The sequence below is a fragment of the Artibeus jamaicensis genome, unplaced genomic scaffold, assembly GCF_021234435.1.
Source record: "Artibeus jamaicensis isolate MK-2021 breed Jamaican fruit bat unplaced genomic scaffold, CSHL_Jam_final contig_384, whole genome shotgun sequence".
NCBI lineage: Eukaryota > Metazoa > Chordata > Mammalia > Chiroptera > Phyllostomidae > Artibeus > Artibeus jamaicensis.
This window is the reverse complement of record NW_026521810.1, coordinates 10,450,132-10,474,410: the sequence shown is the minus strand read 5'-3', so window position 1 is coordinate 10,474,410 and position 24,279 is coordinate 10,450,132. Positions and strand designations below refer to the sequence as shown.

At 41.9% G+C, this 24,279-nt stretch overlaps 1 protein-coding gene across 3 annotated transcripts; it reads left to right on the top strand.

Annotated features, from left to right (window-relative positions):
* The first annotated feature begins 220 nt into the window (after positions 1–220).
* Positions 221–23,034, top strand: MRPS5 (mitochondrial ribosomal protein S5). Of its 3 annotated transcripts, none has more exons than XM_053664671.1 (12): positions 221–474; positions 2,368–2,448; positions 6,114–6,251; positions 10,421–10,546; positions 11,922–12,155; positions 13,811–13,845; positions 15,236–15,326; positions 17,334–17,380; positions 18,058–18,115; positions 18,409–18,471; positions 20,714–20,850; positions 22,659–23,034. In XM_053664671.1, exons 3-12 carry the CDS (start codon positions 6,212–6,214, stop codon positions 22,881–22,883), a joined length of 1,056 nt encoding a protein of 351 aa, XP_053520646.1. In that variant the 5' UTR covers positions 221–474; positions 2,368–2,448; positions 6,114–6,211; the 3' UTR covers positions 22,884–23,034. The 3 variants fall into 3 exon arrangements, with proteins under 3 accessions (XP_053520646.1, XP_053520645.1, XP_053520647.1); XM_053664670.1 differs by having other exon boundaries at positions 339–478; XM_053664672.1 differs by lacking the exon at positions 221–474 and adding an exon at positions 685–787.
* The last annotated feature ends 1,245 nt before the right edge of the window (positions 23,035–24,279 follow it).

Here is a 24,279-nt window from a genome sequence, read left to right as displayed (position 1 = left end):
CTCAGACCTTTCCGCTGCCATCTCTATCTCAACCACGTGGACCCAGGATCCCTGCGCCTAGCGCGCGCCGGCTGGAAAGCTAGGTCACTGGACCGCCCCGGTCACCTTAGAGAACCCGCTGGTCCCGCCCCATCCCGCCAGACGACTCAGAGCCTGCCCAATCCCAACCCGCTGCGGCGACCAGCCCCACCCCGCTCCCCGGTCCTCACGCGAGGACCCTGTCAGGTTGTCCGCAGCTGCGCCGGTCTGTTTCCACCCTGGTGCAGGTCGGCACGGTCTCCCACCCGGGGCTGCGCGGCTGCACAGCCGCCTGGCCTCGGGAATTCAGTCGCGAGGAGCTGAGGCCTGCCTTGCTACAAGCTGCAGTTCCGGCAGGCGGTGGGGAGGGCTGCCTGCACGGGGCGCCGCTGGGGCTCCAACATGGCGGCGGCGGTTCGTGCGGCAGGCCGCCTCCCTGCGTTGTGCGGCGCGCCAGTGGGTGAGACCCGGAACGCGGGGCAGGCACTGCGAGTGGGCCGGGGGTCTCTCCTAGGCGGAGTAAAGCAGAAAGCCGCGCGCGGACCGTGCGGCGCTCACGCCGGGCTCCGTCCTGCCCTGATCTGCGGTGTGACCTTGCGCGCGCCCCAGGCATCTGTGAGCCTGCAAAGCGCGGGAGGGCTGGACGAGGTCATTTCTCCAGACCGCCTGCGCGTGCTTGGCAGGGAGGGGCCGGGACCCGCAAGCGTGCGTCGCCTTCCCGACGGGCGCGACCCACAGATTCATCCGGTGCGGTCGACACCGGGATTGAGTGGGCGGCGAGAGAGCGGGGTCGTACTGCAGCTGCAGTCGGATGGGATTATTGTCAGTCGTGTGAGATCTCGGGCTGGTCAGGGCCATTATTAAAAAGAGTGATGCTTTGAATGTCAGTAGTTTTGCTGTCGCCCTTTTACGCCTACCCCGTTGGCTGTTTGCAGCTGTGCAGGAGGGTCCTTAATTTCTCCACATTTTCGCCATCATTTGTCAGTGCTCTTGATTATAGCCATCTTAGTGAGCGTGAAGTGGTATTCTGATTTTGATTTGCATTTCTTTGATGGCTAATGAGCATCGTTTTTTATTGCTTATTAGCCATTTGCTTATGGTCTTTAGAGAAATGTCTGTTTACGTAAGTCTTTGCCCGTTTTAAAATTGGGCTTTTTATTAGTGAAGTGTAAGAGTTCTTTGTATTTTCCAGATGCAAGTACCTTGTCAGATATGTGATTTGCAAAAAAATATGGCCCATTCTGTGTGTTGTTTTTATATTTTGTTGGTATTGTCTTTTGAAGCCTAAGTTTTAAATTTCAACAGAATCTGATTTTTTTGTTTTTGTTGTTTATACTATTTGTGCCATATCTAAGAAACCATTGCCAAATCCAAGGTCTTGATGATTTACCCTTATGGTTTTTTCTGCGTATTACAGTTTTTGCCCTTACCTATAGGTCTTTGGTTCATTTTGAATTAATTTTTATGTATGATGTGTAGTGGGGCTCTGACTTCATTCTTTTTCATGTGGATATTCACTTGTCTCGCCACCACTTATTGAAAAGATTATTCTCTCCCCACTGATTTGCCCTAACACCCTTTTCAAAAGTCAGTTGCAGACTAATGCTGTTAGAGCCTGTTGTGAAGCACTGGACTCTATGAAATGATACTCAGGACAGTTACAGCCTGTCACTGTGGAGGAGAGAGGGTAGCAGAGTGTTGGGGTAGCACTGTGGCTTCACTAAGAGGTGCTTTTTCAGACAGACCACAGACTATGTCAGGGACACAAAAGGGTGCAAGAGCAGAGTGTGTTCAAGACTGACTGAGTCTGGTGTGGCCACAGGTAGCGTGGAGGGAGTGAGGCTGGTGTGGAAGGTGGGGTCTAAGTTGCAGCCCCGTAGGCTATGCTGAGAAGTTTTGGCTTTGTTCTGCAGGCAGTAGGTGATAAATTGTGGCTGTGAAGTGACTAGCAACTGGACCTGTTATTTTAGAAAGGCCTGCCTGGCAGCAGATGGTGAATTACACGGGGACAGACCATAAGCAGTAAGACATAGTAGGGGATTGTTGTTAATTACCATGTGGCTGAGGGGTGATGATGCCTGAACTAGAAAGGGGAAGGGAGACCATAGGAGGGTTCAGCTGACAGGTGGATCGATTTTTGAGGAGAATTTATAGGGCTTGGTAGCTGGTTGGATGTGAGAATGAAGGAGATGTGATGTTACTTGGGCAAGTGGTCATGGAACCCAGAAATCACTCATTTACCTGTCTTGGTTCTTTTAGTCTATAGATATTAACATTTACAGGGGTTTTACTGTTTTTGACATTCTTTTTCATGCCATAATGTACCTTTATTTTTTTTTAATTTTACAGGTCATTCATGGTCCAGGCAGCTTTATATCAACACCTTTCCAATAGCTTCTACTTTGGCGTCAAAAACTGTTCTCAGTAATGGTGAGATTCATTTATCCAACTACCTTCTCTTATAAGATCTAATGTAAGAGTACATTATGTAGTTTTTAGAAATGTGAATGAACAAAGCACATTCTTTATCATTGGAATGTGTAGGGTCTAAAGAATATTATTCATGATTACAGTTATTACAGTTCTTGTCTTTAAAAATATCTGCAGTTGCTTCCTTTGTCTCTGTAACTTGTTTCCAGAGCCCCTACCTCTGACTTTCTAAACTCTCTTTCTAAATAAACTTTCTCTTACAGTTTGAAAACAAAAGTGGCTACAATGTATTATTGAGTGGTTACTGTGTTTCAGGCTTACGACATGTAATCTTGGGCAATTCTCACACAGGTGTTTATGAGGAATTCGTTACTGTCATTTTACAAGTGACAAAGTAACAATACTCTGAGAGGCTGGCTGAGTGACTTGGCCAAGGTCATACAGACAGTAAATGGCAGGATTGGGTCCCGGGGTGTCTGGATGCTGTGATGTCTCCTTTTCTCAGAGTTTTTGTAGAGGCCTCTGCTCCTACACCAGCATAGTGCAGGGCTTTATCTTCAGTCCTCTCCAGAAAGGGTAGAAGCTGAGCCTTGCTGAGCCCATGTTGTGCCTGTGGTCAGTTTAATCCTGCCTTTTCACATGAGCTGTGAATTGAAATCTCATTGCATCCTTGAGTTTCTGGAAGTCTGTGTGCTGGGCTTTACTTTTAGTGTTATTCCCTTTCATTGTTAACTCCATCTGTCAAGATGCCTGTATACATTGCCCAAGATGTCCAGCAGAGAAATCTGGTGGACCTGGGCTCTTCCCTTTATTTATTCATTTGTTGGTAGTGTGATTCATTCATTTGTAAACTATTTACTCCACCCTTTACTATGAGCCAGGCAGTGTCCCCCAGCTGGACTGATGTGAGGAAGTCAGAGAGGAGCACCCTTGGCTGCGGGAATAACCCTACAGAGACCCTGAGTGCAGAAGAATGCTGACTGGCAGAATGAATGATGGCATACTTCTCTGACCCAGCACTTTCTACCTTTTCAAACATGGGCAAATGCCACCCCTCAGACCCTCAGTTTCCACATCTGTAAAATAAGGATAGTAGTCCTTTCTTTGATGATTGTTGTATCGTATCTTAAAATATTATATTTCTACAGAATACTAAAAGGTTTGTATCTGGAAGCCAGTTCTCTTTCCTACTCCTTCCCATCTTCCATCTTGTCAGATACTTTCAGTTCTTTCAGCTTTCTTCTGGTTATATTTCTAAATAGATTGTGCATATTGTTTTTGCCTGTGTTAACATTGTTATGCTAATTTTTAGTTTTTATTATTAAATTTGTTGGGGTGGCATTAGCTAATAAGATCATGAAGGTTTCAAGTGTACATCTCTATGATACATGATTTGTGTATTGCACTGGGTACCCACTACCCAATGTTATGCTAATTGAAGAGCTCTTACACCTCCATCCCTCCTTTTTCCTAGCACAGTTTTATGCACAATTTTGATGGACTCTGTGGATGCTATTTTCATTATTAAGATTATATGTATATTGTCATCACAGCTGAGCTAGTTACTGCTCTGTCATTATATTTTCTCCTAGAGTTAATAGTTGCCTTGATTTTAAAAAGTTGCTGAGTTTCCTTTAGAAACATAACCATAATTTTTCTAAAATCTCTTAAATGTCACTAGTTAACCAGCTTGATTTAATAGAAGAAACCTAGTTAAAAGGAAGAAATTCTTCATGGTGAAAACTGTTGGGCAATAAAATGAGACCTTCAGGTACGCACTCTGTGCCTTTGAAGAGGTTCACCCAAGGGGGCTTCTTGGGCTCCGCCCTCTGTAGACGTCATGGTGGTTGTTTCCTGAGACGGGATGTCATGGTTTGAAATTAAAAAGAAGTCAAAGGATCAGAACAAAAGTGATCAATGATTGTCAGTGGGTGATTATCTGTAACTAAGCTTCACAATGTGACTTAGCAGGAGCTGCTGCTGTCTTTTGTTTTAAAGATCACAACACAATTTAAGTAAACTTAGTCGTAGTGATTATATATGGAGAGGTTATTCCTAAACTCTTAAAATTGAATTCTTTCTAGTTTTGACAGTTGGACCTTTTTAAGGTAAATACATTATTAGCTGTGATTAGTATTTATCTTTTTTAAAAAAGATTAAGGAACTCTAAATCTGATGATACTGATTTTTATTATACTTGAAGTATATCAAGTGTATCAGATTTCAGTTCTAAAGGGTGTAAGATAAAAATTCATATCCAGTTGATATTTTGTTGTGAATTGAGGAGATTACAAGAAAAGCTAAAAATGTGCCCAACAGAATGGGGTTTAGAATGATTATTTAATTAAACCTAATTTTATTTAAAATGAAAAGCCATTATTTTCCATTTACTTTTTATTGCATAATTCACTAAGCAGACTACCTCACAGTATCATCTGAGCCAGCTTCCACCTTCATGCCACTGAGTAATTCATTTGCAATTGAAACTGGTGTTTAAATCTCATTTACTAACTCATCTAATGGCTTCTGGCAAATCCCTGACCTTGTAGGCTTAAGTTTCTTGTGAAATGAAGGGGTGGATGAAATGATTTTTAGTTACTAAAGGAGATTATTTCTTTATTTTTCAATGTAGGTAGATATCCACAGTGGATATTTTGACAGTTTATTGTAGTCATAGTATAAATTTTCCTCATACACTCAACCAGATTCTTTTTCGTTGCCACGAAGATATTTCTGGTGTTTGGCCCTTTGTGGGATGAAGCAGTCGTTACCATATTCTGCATAACTTCAGACTGGAGGGAGAGTCGCTGTCACTCTGACTGCCTGTTTGTCAAGCCTAGTACCCTTAAATGACCTTTTTTTCACTACTTCCCTTGTAATCACTAGGTTCTCCACTGAAATGCAAAAGCTCAAGCATGTGCAATTTTTCCAATCAGTATTTCCACTTCCTGGAGTCCACTGATTCCTCTCACTCCTGTCATCTTCCTCACAGGACACCACTATCCATGGCATTGATAAAATACCTGCCTCTAAGACTGGGCTGTTTAAAAACACTTTTTAAAGTGATACATATATGTTGAAAAAAGTTTCCCCCCAAAACAGTCTCTCGTCTCCAGCTTTAAATGTATCTGTTTTCTTCCCCAAAGGCAACCACTGTTACCTTCTTGTATATGCTTCTGGAGTTGGCCTGTAAAATGTATTCACACCCCACTCCTTATTTGTTAAATGAGAGTCTGGATGCTCTAAGCACTGTTCTGCACCTTGTTAGTCTAACCGGGTCTTTGCTTTCTGCATGGGTCTTTCCACTGTCCGGCAGCACACAGCAGAGGGCGCCATTTGCTGGGAGGAAAGTGCTGTGCCTGGGGTCCTATCCTGCAGCATAGCAACCGGCTGTGTGGGCGCGTCTACTTCCTTCTTTAGACAGCTCCAGCCATCGTGTGGATGAACTGGAACTTCTCTAACTAGAATGGCCATTTTGATCACAGTCCAAAGTTTTGTTTTAGTTTTAAAGGAAACATTGTCTTCAAAATATGATTCCTGAACTTAAAAGTTAAGGATTTTAGTGACTTATATTTATTAGGAGTGATTAATTACTTGGTGCTGGCAATGCTTCTTCACACACATGGAGCATCTAACTCAAAGTTTTTTACTCCATCTATCTACAGGTCCTTTGTCGTCTCCAGGAACCAGACACAGTTGTCCTTTCAGCCACTTGACCCGTGCGCTACAGACACAATGCTGGATTTCTTCTCCCAGCAACTCGATGGGCCAGCAGTATAGATCCTATAGTTTCTTCACCAAATGTACGTAGACTGGCCATGAGCTTCCCATTTCATGAAACAGGAAAATAAAAGGTGCTTTTATATCTTAATATTTCTGATTTTTCTTCCTTAACTGAATTAATATTTTAGTGATTAGGATATGATATACTGTTAAAATAATATTTCTTCATATACCTTGTAGAATGGTCTCACATGCTACCAGTGGTAGTATTTGTATTTTACTTTGGGGACCACTGGTGGACTTCAATGGCCTTGTTTGGGGTATCTGAGGCCAATTTAGAGTCACACCAAGAATATACTCAGTCTGTTTTCAGTTGTGCTTTAGTTGAGGTAGGACATCTGACCAGGAACAGTTCATTTTAACTAGACATTTTGTTAACACTACTCTATGACTTGTGGTAGAATTTGAAAGAGTCCAGTCTGAACTGAAATAAATGGAGATTGAAGTTACAACTCAGCATCAGGCAAATTTTTTAAAACTAGAATTATAAAGCCAATTTATTTAAAACTATTGGATAAATACAGAAAATCAAAAAAAAGAAAAGCACATATAACCCACTGCCCTGAAATCCTGGGTTTGCCATCTTTTCATGCAGCAGTGTGTTACACTTTTTTCCACATTAGTTCATGGACTCCTGCAGTGCAGTGTTACAGTGGTTGGGAATTTCTCTGTGTGGGTCTAGTTCACTGTAATGTGGAGGTCTCTCATAACTAGGTCCTTTGTGTAGCAATGCAAGAAAGAGGACCAGGTGGTAGGGACGTGACAAGTAGCGTAGGCATCAGGGTATCTGTGGATTTAGGTGCAAAGAGAAGAGAGAGGTGGATGGAATTGGAGTCTCCTGTGCTCCTAGCCCCAGGTGTCTCTAAGAGCTGGCTTTGATGTTTAGGGGCTATATCACACTCAGAGGCCTTGGAAATTTTTAAAGGAGTCTTTGCCCTGCCCTAAAAGGCCTTTTCTCTAACTCATCTTATTCTAGAGGTACCTCTTGCCCTCTTAGGCCCCATCCCTGCACTGTTCTCCCACCAGCCTGTGACTCTACATTAACCTATGTTCTTTCTCAGTTATGATATCTTATGATTTTATTGCTCCCAAGTCATATCGAGATTACCTTCAAGGGGACGGACTCAGTTGAAATTAGTAGGGGGCTAGTTTTTGCTGTTTCAGTAGGAAATAATCTTTGATTTTCTGAATCTCCTCTAAGAAATTAAGAAGAGAATTTGTTCAAAATTCATTAAGATTTCCTAAGAATATTTGTTTTAGTTTACATAACTATGGTAGTTAATAGGAGTATATATATTAACCTACTTATACCCTTCCCAAAAAATGCCAGAAAGAGTTGAAATAATAGTAAAATTAGAATGGAATTCTAGAATTCTATTCTAAATGGAATTTGAGGTTAATTAGAATCCTAAACGAGTATGTCCTGATATTAAAATAATAAAATCTTTGTCAAAACAATCTAATTTAACTTACAGCCATTTAAAAATTATGTTCATGCCCTCACCATGTGGCTCAGTTTGTTAGAGAATTGTCTCGTACACAAAAGGTTGCAGGTTCAATTCCTGGTCAGGTCACATACCTAGGTACCCAGGTTGGGCGTGTGATCCTCAGTTGGGGTGCACACAGGAGGCAACCAACTGATGTTTCTCCCCCCCCCCCAAACTCTTTTGCTCTAAAAAAAAAAAAAACTGTCCTCAGGTGAGGATTAAAAAGTTTTTTTTAATTGTGTTCATGAATAATATTAAGAATATGAGATAAAGCTCACAATGTAATAAGTAAAAGTACAGGATACAAAATTGTACATATGTTATAATTTCAATTTTGTCTAAACAAAAATGTATACATTTATATATGTGTGCATGAATAAAGAAAAAGGTGGAATTTATATTATAATCTAACAGTGATGGGATTATGAATTGTTTTTCAAATTCTTCATACTACCTATATTTTCAGGATTTCAGAAATAACTTTCTGTTATAATCTTATACATGATTAAAACCATTTTAAGTAGATTGATGGTATTCAAAAGTTGACAGATAACTTGTCTTTGTCCAATGTAGTTAGCAGTTTTTTTCCCCCTTATGTAAAAATAAAATGAGCTAAACTCTTTAGTTTTCTACATCTTTGTCTAAATACCAAGTTATGAACATAGAATAACTTACTCTGATTTGCTTATTCGGATTCTAAACAATGAAAAGCTCTGTAATCATTTGGCTTCTTAATATGACCCCATTAGAAATGTTCTCATTGTGAACTTCAGGTTTGAATGGCATTTGTAGGTACTATAATTTTTAAGCAATCAGGAAAGGAAATCAGATCTTTAGAGTTTAGTCTGAGGTTGGTAGTTTTTCTTTAAGATTTTCAAGAACCAAAAGATTTATTTTTAAGCAGAAGGGCAAGGAGGGAGAGAAAGAGGAAAGCATCCATGTGTGAGAATCGGCAATAGGTTGCCTCTGGCACACCCCCATCCGGGACCTGCCCAGCAGCCCAGGCATGTGCCCTAGCCTGTAATCAAACCTGCAGCCTTTCCCTTCCCTTCATAGGACGATGCCCAACCCACTAAGCCGCACCAGACAGGGCTGCAGTTGGTAATTTTACTTTGAACCTATGGTTCTTATAAGTGAATTAACGTTATCCTAAAATTTGAGCCCAACCTAAACTCTGCTTTCATAATGGATATACAAAGCAGCATGTGATGTGGAGTTACGACCTTCAGTTATGAAGATCAGCTGTAATAGTATGTGTGTATTTTGAAAAATGGTACACTGTGCAGGTAAAAGCGTTTATCAGTATTATAAATCCAAAATATTTTTTTCTTTCCATGTTGCCTACCTTGAGGGTCAAGGTAAGGCCTTCCACAAAGCAAGCAGATAGAACTCTTAAACTGTAAGGGCCCATAAGAAAAAGAGAATGAAAGAGAATGAAGATGCTCACTTGTGTCTTCTAGAATATGTTTAGTCCTTCAGGCATGCAGCCATATGCAGCTTAGATTTTTTGCCAGTACTACATTTATGTGGCTCTTGATCCTTTATTAAATCAATTATGTAACAGTCTGGGGCTGTACAGTCAGTTGGTGTTACCATGAAAGGCTGGAAATCCTTAGGAAGAGAAAATTTAAATCTAATAAATGGTGTAGCTACACCAATAAAATTCAGAAGTAAAGAATCTGAACATTTCACAAGCACAAAGGGGAAAATACTGATTGCAGTGTATAGTAGGAAAAGATGTTGGGATCCTAGAAATTCACAAGTGGAGATAAATCAGCAGCATCAGGGTCTGTACATAAGTAAAAGACAAGTATGATTTTTTTATCCTCGCCTGAGGATATGTTTATTGATTTTGGAGAGAGAGCAAGCAGGGCGGGGGGGGGGAGAGAAAACATCAATGTGAGAGAAACCGGTCAGTTGCCTCTTGTATGTGGCCTAATTGGGGATTAAACCTGCAACTTTGGTAGCTACCCTGGCCAGAAATTGAGCTGGCAACCTTTCAGGCAACCTTTTAGAGTTTGAAACAACTCTCCAACCAACTGAGCCACCCAGCCAGGGCAAGGCACACATGATTTAAGAGACACACACTCACATGCAAGTATTAACTACCAGGCTCATACTCAATTTTTCCTGTGGATTGATTAGACTTTAATCAGAGTTGAAGGTGAATTTGGGCATTTGATTTTGAAGGATACACAGAGATGTTTAGGGCATTCACAAAAGAATAGAGCAAAAAAGCCCAAATTATTAACATTTATTGATTTAGATTGACATACCAATTCTTATTTGGGCTAAAAAACCTTATTTAAGAAGGATAGTTGTTGATTATCTCAATGGTTACAATGGAGGCAAGAGGACAGGGAAGAGACCTGTAACATAGCTGATTAAATGTCTGGGAAACAAATCTGGTAAATGGGGGGGTGTGTGTGTGTGTGTGTGTGTGTGTGTGTGTGTGTGTGTTGAGATTTAAATGTTGGCTATCTTGTGGAGGAGGGCCTTACTTGAAAGTGGCAGAATTGCCTCTTGGGCTTTCCAAATGTAACCATGTGGTAATGGGCAAAGAATGATTTAATGTTGCTTTCATTGCTGCAGTGTTGCAAGTGAAGCTGGGTTCTTCTGGCTCTTTGTTATTCACTGGGAGACCATGGATCAGTGCTAAAAAATTTTGAGACATAAATAAATAAAAACCTATTTCATTATAGTGACAGCAGATGAGTTGTGGAAAGGTGCTTTAGCAGAGACTGGTGCTGGAGCAAGAAAAGGAAGAGGCAAGAGAACTAAGAAAAAGAGAAGAAAGGATTTGAACAGGGGTCAGATCATCGGTGAAGGTAAACTCACTCACTTAAAAAATAGCTGCTGTACTCCATGCCCCATGGCCCCTGCCCCCCTGCCAATTTTATAGATCTTTGTACAGTCTAAAAGCATTAAAACATTTCTCGTGAAGGGCATTAGAATCTGCTGCTTATTGCTCCAGGATTCTGGGGGAGAAAAATTTCATAGAAAGGGATTCATTCATTCCTTCAATAAGCCTTCAGTGCCAGTGTGGCATCTGCTTTGACACTTACCTTCTTCAGGTAATGATTCAGGGTAAAAAATGGAGTAAATGGAGAGTTGGCAAGCTGTCTCTGCAAAGGGCTAATAAATAAATAGTCTCAGCTTTGTGAACCACATGGTCTCTGTTAAACCATTGAACTCTGCCGTTGGGGCACAGAAACTCTCATGGACAATACATAGCTTGTTCCAATAAAAGTTTTAAGTGGTAGACTGGATTCAGCCCATGGCCCATAGTTTGCCAACCCCGGGAACATATGATTGTTTATTTTTGTGTTTTTTGAAGAATAAAAATAATATGGTGTACTTGAATTGCCATTTTGTACTGTGGTTGCTGACAAATTATGGTTGATAGTAATAGCCTTGTAGGCATGAAAAAACCACCTTCACTGTTCTAGTTACTCATGTCCACTTGGATGTTTTTTTTCTGACTTGGCTTGTATTCTATTTTATAACACTTAAAAATTATAATCATTATACATAAATACTTCTCAGTAAAAAAAGCAGACTGTAGGAGGAACCTAAGTCGTCCTGGTGCCCTTTCAGTAACTCCCTTCCCAGTTGTTACCCCAAGGAAACCACTGATGGCATTTGGGTGTGTTTCCTTGTGACGTTTTTAATGCTTTTATATACCTAAAAATCCTAAAAATATATTTTTTTCTTTTAAAAATAATTAAATTATGTGGTGCATACTGTTCTGTAATTTACCTTTTTCACTCAGTAAGAGGTCTTGGAAATTGTTCCACATCAGAATCTGTAGAACATCCTCATTATTTCAGTCTAGTGCAGAAGATTTCACAGGTTAGAAGTGCCATGGTTCATTTAGTCCATCAGTGCTGGGCGTGTAGGACATTGTTTCCATTTTTTGCCTTTACAAATGTCACTTTAGTGGACATCCTTGTCCAGGCACACATAGGCCTCTTACCTGTGTGGGAGTATTTCTTTATGCAGTATCATGAAGTGAGATTAATAGCTGTTAAGGTAGATACATTGAAAATTTTTATAAGTGTGCCAGGTGTGGCCTGCCTAGTGATTATGTCATTTTAAGCACCTACAAGCAGTGTCACCGGTACACCCATTGCCTGGCATTTTAACAATCAAGAAATGAATGTTTAAAATTTTTTTTATTCATGTATGTTTTTAAACCTTCAGGGCGTAGTGGCTTTCTATGGCCTGGTCTGAATGTCCCTCTTATGAGGGATGGAGCTGTGCAGACCATTGGCCAAAGAAGCAAAGAAGAGCAGGAGAAGGTACAAGCTGACATGATCCAGCAGAGAGAAGAATGGGACCGGAAGAGGAAGATGAAGGTTAAGCGGGAACGAGGCTGGAGTGGAAACTCATGGGGAGGTGTCAGTCTTGGCCCCCCCGACCCTGGTCCCAATGGAGGTAGCAGAGTCCTGGTTTTGCTTACCTTTGTGAGAGAGTACTTGTAGTTCTGGAGTTCCTTAGTATGATTTTACTTACTTATCTGTTTAGATTTTTTTTTCCAAAAAGGGATTTGAACATCGTTGAAATAATTGTATATTATTATCCTGCTGTATTTTATGGAACATTAGAGGCCTGTAACCAAGAAATGTCCTATAAACAGATGCCAAGCCCTGGGTTCGGACATTGTTATTGTGTGGTTCTCAGAGCCGTAAATGTGGTCATGTGCGTTATGGAGCTACGCAAGCATGTTCCCAAACATAACAGATCATGGGGTGTCTGTGGAGCAGCATGGCGAGGGAGCTGTTTCCATAACAGAGGATGAACCAGATAGTTGTGGTTAAGCCTCATTAAAGTACACATGAAAGAAAAAATGGTAATGCTTACCAGGCCAAATTAGAAAACAGAGTCTTCCTCACTCCCCCACCACCTGTGTAAGTAGAGAAGTAAAAATCATCTCAAATTCATTCTTGAGGTGAAGATGAGGAAATAGATAGGAATGGGGCTGCTTTCTTAAGTTTGGCTTAAAGAGAAGAGCAGAGGTTGAGATGGAGAGACTCTGGGGAACATGCTCAGAGCTGAATAAAATGCTTCAGAGGGGAGAAAGGTACGGGGGGAGACAGGAAGAAGCAGTCAGCTAAGTCCCTAAACGGGGCCCAGATTGAGAGCAGAGAGAAGTTAGTTAACTCACGACAGATTCGGGCGAGCCAGTGGTGTTGGTAGTGGAAGTGGTGGGGGGGACAGGCTGTGAAAGATGTCTGTCTGGTGGCTTCGATTAGACTGTGAGGAGGAGAGGCATCTGCTGAGGGGAGGGTGGGGCATGATGAGCATGGCCACTGAATATTTTGATGAGAAGTTGGGCGTTTGGGACTGGCTTCCAGTGGAGTGGTAATTGAAAAATTGAGAAGAAAGAAGACTGACCATGAGTTGGTACTTCTTGAAGCTGGCTAATAAGTACATAAGCTGTCTTTGTAAATGATTGAAATTTTCTGTAGTAGGAAGGTAAAAACACAGTATTTGAGGCTGTGTGGTGAGTGGAAAGAGGCCTGACTAAGGGGACACAAAAGGCGGACGGGTGGCAGGGAGACTGTGAATGTTCAGGGGCCCCTGTGTGGACTATGCTTTGACTTCTGTCCAGCAGCAGCACCCAGCAGGCCAGGGGTGGCCAGGGGCAGCCAAATTGATTTAGGCCTAGACAGTGTGGTGGAGAGAAGAGGGTGAGGCAGCCGAGGATGCACAAGATCTGGTGGAAATGATGGACTGGGATGTTGGCCGAGTGGGAGAGGCTGTGAAGACCAGAGAGGGTGAGAGGGAAGAGAAAACAGTGGTCGAGAGTCTGGAGGTGCTGGGAGCTGCAAGAGCCATTGCCTGGGGAGTCAGAGTGAGAAAGCTGGAGGGGTAGGAGGATGCAGTCAGGGAGGTGGTGGCTCCGTTTATGGATTTAATGGTGGAGCCGTCTGGTGACGGTGGAGGGCCAGGGCACGTCCTGGGAAGTGGCACCAAAAGAGCCGAGTTCTGTCTCACATAACTTTGATGACCGTGCCTGTGTTGAAAATGCTTTTGTATGCTGATTGTATAAACACGTATCTATATGCTTGTTTCTTTTCTTTCTACAGAAACATATGGTGATTTTGATACCAGGATACTGGAGGTAGGCATGCTGAATTTAGTACCCAGTTAGGCCTTTGGAGAAGTTGGGAAAGTTGGGGCGGGTAGAGTGGAGATAGGGCAAGATGACTGTGAGGAAAAGCCTTGATGCGTGATGTGTTTTCAGACACAGAGCTGATTTGGGTAAGAAAATAATGAAACTTGAGTTTCAGTCACTTGGTACTGATTCTCCTGACTGTTGCCCTTTTGTGGGGGCTACCAGTTGAGACCTTCTGACAAGTCAGCTTTGGTGATGTTGATAACAGAAGTTGGTGATTATATTTATATTTCCCTCCTTCCTTATGCTAAAGTAGCATTAGCAATCTGTCCTTGAATTACGAACCAGCTGTATCTGGCATCATTTCAGTGAGCAGAGACTGTAGGAGCCACAGGGCAGGAGTGGAATGTGTGGAGCTGCTGTGAATATACTGCTCTTAATGGGAAATCACCCAGCAGCCCTTGGAGACTGAAGCCTGTGTCAGGTAAATTTCAGTCATTTTCCAGGGCAGTCCCTGAATTAGGCATCTTCCCTTAGAGCTGGTGCTGCAGGCTTGGTCATTGTTAACTGCCATATGGAGTAATCATTTATTGAGTTTGTGAGTGGATTTATGTATTGTTTCTTCAATACCAGTTGTGTTAAAATATGTTTACAGCTATTTTATATCTTTGGGCCCTAGTGTATATGTTTTGAAAGTTAATTCCCTTGAAGAATTCTTGTATATGTGGGTGATTTCCTGTAAGGTGATCCACAGGAGTGGACTCTAGCTCCCTTTTCCTTTAACCTCATTTTATGGGAAAGGGGCTGCTATGTACGCAGTTTAGTTAACACTCATGGTTCTTGGCCTTTTATATACTCCCCTCCAAAAGCAGGTTTTCCTGTAGTTCATAATCAGGTATTTCCAAATTTTTTCTGTTTTCAGGTGAGCCTAATCCTTAGTGTAGAGATCCAGATTTATGCTAATATACTGTATTTTATTCCTTCTAAATACACATTTTTTTCATATTTCAACATCTCTGATATTGGATGTCTTATAGCCACCAGCTGTAAATTATGTCAAAGTTTAATCAGTAACTTTTTTCTTTGTATACATTGGTTAAAATGGGGTACATTGAGTTGTATGGTTTCAAATCCCTTTAAGTTACCTCAGTTGAATTGCTACTACCCTGTGAAATAAGAAGAGAGAATCTTACTTCCATTTCACTCCTGAAGGAATAGTCTAGGGAGAGGCTTCCTGTGGAGGAAGTGTGTGTTTGAGCTTATGGTCAGAGATGGCGTGTCTCTGTTCACATTGAGTGTGCATGTGTGTGTGCATGCACATGTAAGGAGGCCACTCCAGTTTCCCACTTGAGAATTTTCTTAAGGTGTAATATTTATGAAACATTCTACCTTTTAGGTACGAAATGTTTTCAATATGACAGCAAAAGAGGGAAGAAAGAAATCCGTCCGTGTCCTGGTTGTTGTGGGGAATGGCAGAGGCGCCGCAGGTGAATGGGCTTTGGGGACAGGGGCGGTGCCGGTGGCAGTGTTGGTGGTGGAGGCGGGGGGATATGTGTGGCCTGTACTTGGCTTTGAGTCCTTGGGCACATGCGGCTGGCCAGACTTTTTCTACTGGCAAATGAAATATTTTAGGGTTTGAGCTCACAAACCTTGTGGTCAACGCATGAAGTCCCTTGGAAAAGAAAGAACAGATCTTCCCGTATCTGCCTTTTTCTGTGAGGACCAGTGGATGTTTTAACAGGCTTAAGAAAAGACTTGGGAGTAAGGATATACTCCAAAAAGATTAATTATGTTTACTCTAATTCATAGGTTTGCCACTCAGTTAAATTTTCTTTATACTTTTCTATAGGTTTTCATAGTGAACGTCTATTTTTGAAGTGTACCTGATTGTGTAAGGGAAAGAAAACTGCCTATTAAACTACGTTGACACTTTATAACAAGTCATACATATCGATAGTATATTGCCAAAGGAGATCAATCTTAACAGTTATTTTTGTATCTTTCCAGAAATTATTCATGTATCTTTTTATAAAAATTTACACAGAGGGATCATACTACATCCATAATTTTGTACCTTTCTCACTTTGTGTTACCCAAAGATCTTGCTGTATGAGCATAAGTAGATGCCCCCTCATTCTTTGTGCCGATTGCATAGCATTCCATTGTGTGAGTAAATTTAATTTTTGTTACTTTTTCTCTATTGATGAATATTTGTTGTTTCAAATTTTGTAGCATTTATTTAAAAGCACAGCTTATTGTATATGTAATTTGTTGTGCTTTGGCAAGAATGTCAATAGAGGAAATTTCTTGTACTGAAATTGCTGCCTCAAAGTCATGTGCACTTAGAATGTTGACAAAATACTGCCAGAGCCCTCCCAAAAGGTTGCACCACTTTACGATCCCCTGAACCCTCACACCCTTGCCAGCCCTGGATAAAGTCAAACTATTGATTGTCAGTGTCATAGTGAAACCTATCTCTTTATTTTGATTTGCATTTCCTTAACTGTGAGAGTTTGCGCACTATTTTATGTGTTTATTGCCATTATTGAGATCTGTCAGTTCATTTGCTTTGCCCATTTTTCTGTTGGGTGATTGTTCTCCTTGTTGAGGATATGGCTCTTCGTAGGATAAAGGCATCGGCCCATTGCTATCATATATTTTAATTGAGTTTCTTTTATTTTTTCACACATAAGTTTAAAATTCACAGAAGTTGTTTAAATCTTCACATAGCAAATTTATCAGTCTTTTTTTACCTCTAGTTTTGTGTTTGCTTTTCTGGTTTTATACTTAGAAAACCTTCATCTGAAGGTTGAAAACATTTACTCATGTTTTTCTCATGGACTCTGTGGTTTAATTTGTGTTTTAACTAGAAATTAGACTCCTTTTGTCCCCAGTACTCAGGTGTCTGTTATCTCTCAGGGAGCGATACTGTCTTATGTTGCTTTCCTGTACGTTATAACTTTCAAGTACATTCTTCAGAATAAATAATATAATGGTGATGGCAACCAGTGGAGGGGTCTCCGGTAACTTGTGACAAACCTCATTTACGGGGCTAAGCGCTTACACAGTCAGGAGTCACCGATTATATCTCCTGGTTCATTGAATCTGTGTTGCATCGAGAAGTTCCAGTGAAATCATACCTTCACTCTGTATCAGTGTATGTTTTCCCAACCTTTCTGGTTATTTTCAAAAATATTCAAAACTGTGTGCATTATTAATTTAGGGCATGGTTAGGTTTTATTTTTTTGTTGAGTATATATAGTTTTATGTAGAGATTTATAGAAGTGTAGTGTTACAGATTTCATAGATAATCAAATGTACTGTTTCCAAAATGCCCCAAAACAGATCACCAAATCCCTGTAGCCTCTTTGGATAGCAGGTGTTCTGTGGGCAGAAGAAAAATGAAGTGCCGTGAACTACTGTGGGAGCTGAAACTTGAAATGTGATGTACCAGATGTATGCCCCTTTTCATAGCTTGGCTTTTTCTTTCAAAGGTTTTGCCGTTGGGAAAGCCACTGAACGGTCGGACGCTTTTAGGAAAGTACGTGCATTTTTTTGTTTGTTGACAAGAGAGCAGCAGGCTCTGGAGACGCCATGGGGACCACGCACAAAAATAAAATAGGAACCCTCCCCAAGGCTTGCCGTCTGAGTTTCCATCTCTCACAAACAGCTGTTTCTGAAATGCCTGTGTTCTTTTGCATCATTTTCATCAGACTTGTGATCGTTACCAGAATTGTGAGTCAGCTCAGAAAGTGTCTCACACTAACAGAATGTTTGAGGACACTGAGGAATTATTGTTAACTTTTTGAGATGTGATAGTGATATGAAGATTAAGATTTCTTTTGCCCTGGCTGGGGTAGCTCAGTGGATTGAGCGCGGGCCTGCAAAGCAAAGCATCGTAGTTTGATTCCCAGTCAGGGCACATGCCTGGGTTGCAGGCCAGTGCCCAGCAGGGGACTCATGAGAGGCAACCATTCATTGATATTTCTCTCCTTCTCTCCTTCCCTTCCTCTCTAAAGATAAATAAATAAAATCTTTTTTTAAAAAGATTAAGATTTCTTTTATTAAATCATTAGCTTTTGGAAGTGTATACTGAAATTTGTTGTGTATGTTTGAAATTTTCCATAATAAAGTATTCTGTGAAAGGTATTTTTTGAAATCTCTGAGAAAATGTAAATTTCAACAGTAGATTTAAGAAAAATATTTTTCTTCTTTTAGGCAAAGAACAGAGCTGTTCACTATTTGCATTATATAGAACGATACGAAGACCATACAAGTGAGTGTTAATCTTTTAAAATTTGTTGGGTTGCACTTTCCCGTTACGTGTGGCAGTATTTCTGTGGCAGCTTTGTTTCTCTCTGCTTGTTGTTAGGTTCTGACAATATACATAAAAAAATGCAGAAACAGATTTTCTTTCCTGAGAAGGTGGTGATGAGTGAAATCAGACTTGGTCATTTATCCTTGGCCACTGGGTGTTGGCTGCTTAGGCTCTTAGTTGCTCTGTGGTGTTTGCAAGGTCATTAATGCTGTATACCTGATTCTGCTGCTCTCTGTGTTTTGACTCTCCAGTATTCCATGACATCTCTTTAACATTTAAAAGGACACATATCAAGATGAAGAAGCAACCCAGAGGTAACTAAAAAACTCATAACAACTTTTTGAAGATAAAGCAGAGCAGTTACAGTGGTTCTGTTGGTTCCTTTCTTTTTCTCCCTTTTACTTGAGCTCATTTTTGAAAGGCCTAAGTTAGATTTTAAGAAGGCTGAATGGTTTTATACCTAAATGGTTTTTGAAAGACTGCCCCAATCTTAATTTAATTGTAGAAGTTACCATTTTTTATCTTCCCTGTCTCCTAATTCATGCTGTATTTTTCAGGTTTCTATTGAAGATATAGTTTAACCTACTACTGTTCATTGGGGTTAAATATTGATTTTGAAGCTAAAATGGTATATTATAGACAGCTTTTTCTAAAGTATGTTCCTGTACGCCACTATTTCCATGAGAAGATATTCATAGGTGTTACTTCAAAAAGAGCCCCAAGTAGGAAAACTGGATAAAGGAAAGTCAAAAAGATGTTGTGTATCTTTGTGAGTATCGCGGTCTTATGCCCTGCTGCGCAGCGTGCATCTCCCAGAGGGGGGTCAAGGGTGCAGCATTTCCAAGCTTACTTAACTGTGGGACACTTCTGCCTGCAGGACAGGACTGAATTTCTCACCCAGCACTACAAAGCATTTCCTATACAAAACACACACACATGCACGAATTTAGCTTTTATTAAACAAATTTTTTTTTACATAACCCCTGCCTGGAAGTCTTCACAATCAAAGTCCATACAGGGAGCCCTCGCATAACATTGTTGGGAATGTTCTGCAAAGCAATGGCTACCATTGGTAGAGTGTCCGGTGTGGTCCAGGTGCTGGGCAGCGGTACATGCCTTTCCTTGAGTGATCCCTGTCCTACCTGGGTCATCCCTCGAGCAGTGGCAGGGCAGGGTGTGCTTCTGAGGTCCCACGGACACTTGCCGTGCACTCTTTTGCATGTGCACCTCCCCAGGGGTGGGTGCATCTGTACTCACCAGTATGTGTGTACACTGTTCACACACAGACACGTGTGTGTATAACTACAGGGGACAACAAACCACCCCACTGTTAACCTGTCTTTAGCCACCCTCTAAAGCCCTCAGTTCTCAAATGATATGGTGTAGCTGTAGAGTCCACAATTATTTTTCTCTTTCAAATAGAAAAGACAGTTCTAGGTAAGAATATGTTATGTATTTGTATTCAAATATAGTTTTTACATGCATATATTGAATCACCAAGGAAAGTGCTATGCCTTAAAGTGAGTGGGGAAGTTGCTGAGTTTCATGCCTGTCTAATGCAAATGTTAACATCTAGACTTCAGGCTCTTTTCTCTCACTACCACCTGCATTTGCCAGGTGCTGACCTCAGCTCCAGGGGCAGAGCAGTAAACAAACCATATCCGGCTCTCATGGAGCCCACGTTCTACTGAGGGGAACATTGGATAGATAGGTTTTGTTGAGGGCCTGAAACAGCAGTCAGGATGCTGGTGTGTGTGTGTGTGGCGGGGGGGTCCTGCCTTGGGGAAGGAAGGGTGACACCTTCAGTCTTGTGGGAGAGGCCTCTCTGAGGAGGAGGTATTTGAGTGAGACCTTAAAAGTGAGAAGTAGCCGTAAGGGGAGAACGGTCAGGGAAACACCAAGTGCAGAGTCCCTGAGGTGGAGGCAGAGTCTCCGTGTGCGGGCAGCAGGATGTCAGATCATAGAGGGCTTTGTGGAGTGGAGTTCTTTCTTTCTTTTTATTTTAATTCAGAGAACAACGGGAAGTGGGTGCTTGAAAGGGGAAGCGATGTGTTTGGTTTGTGTTTTTGAAGCTCTTCCTGGAGAAGGTATTAGTAGACATGAATAGGGCATGTGGCTGGAGGGAAGGCCAGCCAGGAGGTGAGAGGGGACGGGCCAGACGAACATTGGGGGAGAGTGTAAGCAAAGCTGAAGGGGTCTCCAGGAGGGGAAAGTGGGCGTCTCTGCTCAGTGCAACCAAGCAGTCACAGGCAACAGAGGATGTGTCCCTGGATCCTTACTTCTTAGCAGGGTGCCAAGGACTTTTAGGCAGGTCAGTTAGTCTTCATACCAACTTCGTTCTTTTTTTTTTTGGCCCATGTGCTCAAGAAATCTATGTAATTCCTTTAATCTGAATAACATCTCATTTAAGTAAGGTAGGGGTCTTCAGGGAAATCAAGTAAGTTGTCAAGGGTCACCCAGCTGGGACGTGATGAAGCCAGACTGTGAGAGTCCTAAACCCAGAACCTAGAGCCCTGGGAAAGCCAACAGGGTGACCCTGACTTTTCCCTTTTCTAGGCTATGGACTCCGCTGTCACCGGGCCATCATTACCATCTGCCGTCTTGTTGGCATCACAGACATGTATGCTAAGGTCTCGGGGTCCCTCAACATGCTCAACCTCACCCGGGGCATCTTCCACGGACTCTCTCGCCAGGTAACCCTGCCTGGGTCTGAAACAGAAGTTGTAGTTTGCAACCCACCTGTGTGCGTTGAGACTACTGTGTCCTGGGGCTGCCTGAGGAGGACACAGGAGTTCTTTGCTTTCTAATTAGGTAGTTAATGCCCTGAAGAGTTAATTCATGAAGATTAGCCTTTTAAAAAATACTTTATGGAATTTTTGAACTTTCAAAATCAAGTATTTTTTAGAGCCAGTAATCACAATCTGTATTTTATTATGAAAAGAGTGCATGCTTGTTCTAAATCTCCAACAATAGAGAAATTAAAATAAGAAAAATTTATTTTCTAATTTAGTCCTTTCTGCTTGGACTGGGGTGAAGTCCCTCAGCCCCCTCTCTCCTCCTGAGAGCTGTCTTCAGTAGAAGCAGCCCATGGTACTTGCACAGGGCGTTCAGACAGATACCTGAGTTAGGAACCACGAGCACTAATATGCCAGGTTATTTTTCCACACAGATGGGAGCCCTGGGCTGTGGCCCATCCACCCCTTTAGCCTGGGTGGGCTCATAGGCGCTCTGCTCCCAGCAGACACGAAGGGCTGACTGTCCCTGGAAAGGAGGGACAGGAGAGACAACCAGGTTTAAGAGAATTCTTTTCCTGGCCTCTGTTTATTGAGGATTTATTGAGGTTTTAGGTAGATTATTCTTATAACTAAGTATACTTGTTCAGTTTTGTGATATTTTTGTTTTATGTTAGTACTTTGAATCTTCTACTATAATTACTATGTATCATGCAAACCACCTCAAATGCCATCAGCTATAAAAAAGTTGCATTATTTAATGTGCTACTCGAGAAAAAAAAGGCCACCAATTTAAGTAACATGCACTGATTTAACATGCATTGGTTTTCATGAAACAACTCACCTCCTTTCTAATTTCAAACATGTATAGACTTGGAATACTGCAAAGTGGACAGAGTCTGGAAAAATGACATTGAACATACCAAGTATTTTAATAAGCCATCTGCTAAATGTATGTGCCTGTTTCCAGACTTTGTGCCCACTTTCCTTCGTGAGCCCCCGCACTCCTGTGCGCCATCAGCAGCGGGCGGCAGCCTGTGGTTGGTTTTGTTTTTCAGCACCACCCCCACCCCGGTGTAGTTATTTTGAACCAGATCTCAGACATCTTTGTATTTCATCCATATATACGTATCTCTGGGAGATAAGGATTTGAAACTACCCCACGATACTATTATTTTCTTACCCAAAGAATTAACAGGAATTTAGTACTATAACACATCTATCCCATCAGTGTTTATAGAAATGTTCATTTGTTAGATTTAAAAAAATTACACAGTTTGGAATCAGATTGCAGATAGGTCAGTACATTGTAAGTTTTTGCTATGTCTTAAGTCACTAATGTGTAGGGTCCTCTCTTTTTTCTTGCATTTATTTTGTTGAAGAAACCAGATTGTTTGTCTTGTGGTTTCCCGGTCTGGTGCTGACAATTTATCTGTGGACCCTTCTTTTTGTGTCCCGTGAAATGGGAGCTAGACTGGGGCTTGATGAGATTCCAGTTGATTTTGGGTACAACCTGGCACATAACTGGGAGGGCTTGGAAGACCAGAGGCCAAGGCCCTTTCTCCATCCCTGTTGGGGGTAGAGAGGCAGGGCTGAGATGATTCCACCTGTAGCAGGTCACCCCAGAATCAACTGAAAGGGTATTTAACTCCCTTAAGTAGTAGAGTGCTATCACTGCCGACTTCTTCCTGGCCGAAGGCAGATCCTGCTCTTTGAGGACAGTTGTGCCTCAGAGACCTAACTGCTGTTCTCCATTCGGTCTTGCCCAGGAAACCCACCAGCAGCTGGCTGATAAGAAGAGTCTCCATGTTGTGGAGTTCCGGGAGGAACGCGGCCCTCTGCCCATTGTGGTCGCCTCTCCCCAGGGGGCCTTGAGAAAGGATCCAGAGCCAGAAGATGAGGTTTCAGACATCAAACTGGACTGGGAGGAGGTGCGGGCAGCGCAGGGAATGAAGCGCTCTGTGTGGTCGAATTTAAAGAGAGGTGCCACCTGATCTCCCCTCGGCCTCACCAGCCACAGTGTCCGTCAGGTCAGCGCCTGGAGGAGACTCTCACACCTTGAAAGAAGAATGGGCTTTTCGTTGTTTTTAGGGAAGGACCAACTTTAACTTCTTTATTTACCAATAATAAATAATTACAACTTTATTTCTTTAAGGGTTTTATTTATCTTAAGAGAGGGGAAGGGAGGAAGAAAGAGAGGAAGAGAAACATCAATATATGGTTGCCTCTTGAGCAACCCCTCCCATGGACCTAGTCCACGACCCAGGCATGTGCCCTGAGTGGGAATCAAACTGATGACCCTTTGGTTTGCAGTCCTGCACTCAATTCACTCAACCACACCAGCCAGGGTGCTTTATTTCCTTATTTTTTTTTAATCAAAGAAAACTTTTTATTTTTCTAGCTTTCTTTTTTGTTCAGTGACAGTTGTCCCCATTTCCCCCCTATTACTCTCCCCTGCCCTGCCTACCCTCTACCTCTTATTTTCAGTCCTCCCCTCACTCTCACCATTGTCTTTGTCCATGGGTTCTTTATACGTGTTCCTTGGTGACCCTTCCCCTTCTTTCTCCCGTTATCCCCTTCTCTCCTCCCATCTGGTCACTGTCAGTTTGTTCTTAATTTCAGTGTCTCTGGCTATATTTTGTTTGCTTATTTCTTTTGTTGCTTATGTTCCAGTTAAAGGTGAGATCATATGGTATTTGTCCCTCACTGCCTGGCTTATTTCACTTAGCATAATGCTCTCTAGTTCCATCCATGCTGTTGCAAAGGGTAGGAGCTCCTTTTTTTTCTCTCTGCTGCGTAGTATTTCATTGTGTAAATGTACCATAGTTTTTTGATCCACTCATTTACTGATGGGCACCTAAGCTGCTTCCAGCTCTTGGCTATTGTAAATTGTGCTGCTATGAACATTGGGGTGCATAGTTTCTTTTGGATTGATGTTTCAGGGTTCTTAGGATATAATCCCAACAGTGGAATAGCTGGGTCAAAAGGCAGTTCCATTTTGAGTTTTCTGAGGAAATTCCATACTGTTTTCCACAGTGGCTGCACCAGTCTGCATTCCCACCAACAGTGCACTAGGGATCCCTTTTCTCCACATCCTCTGCAACACTTGTTTGTTGATTTGTTTATGATGGCCATTCTGACCAGTCTGGAGTGGTATCATTATGGTTTTAATTTGCATCTCTCTGATGGCTAGCAATGCTGAGCATCTTTTCAAATGACTCTGGGCCCTCTGTATGTCCTCCTTGGAGAAGTGTCTGTTCAGGTCCTTTGCCCATTTGTTATTTCAGTTGTTTGTCTTTCTGGAATGGAGTCATGAGTTTTTTATATATTTTGGAGATCAAACTCTTGTCAGAGGTATCACTGGCAAATATATTTCCCCTGTGGGTTCCC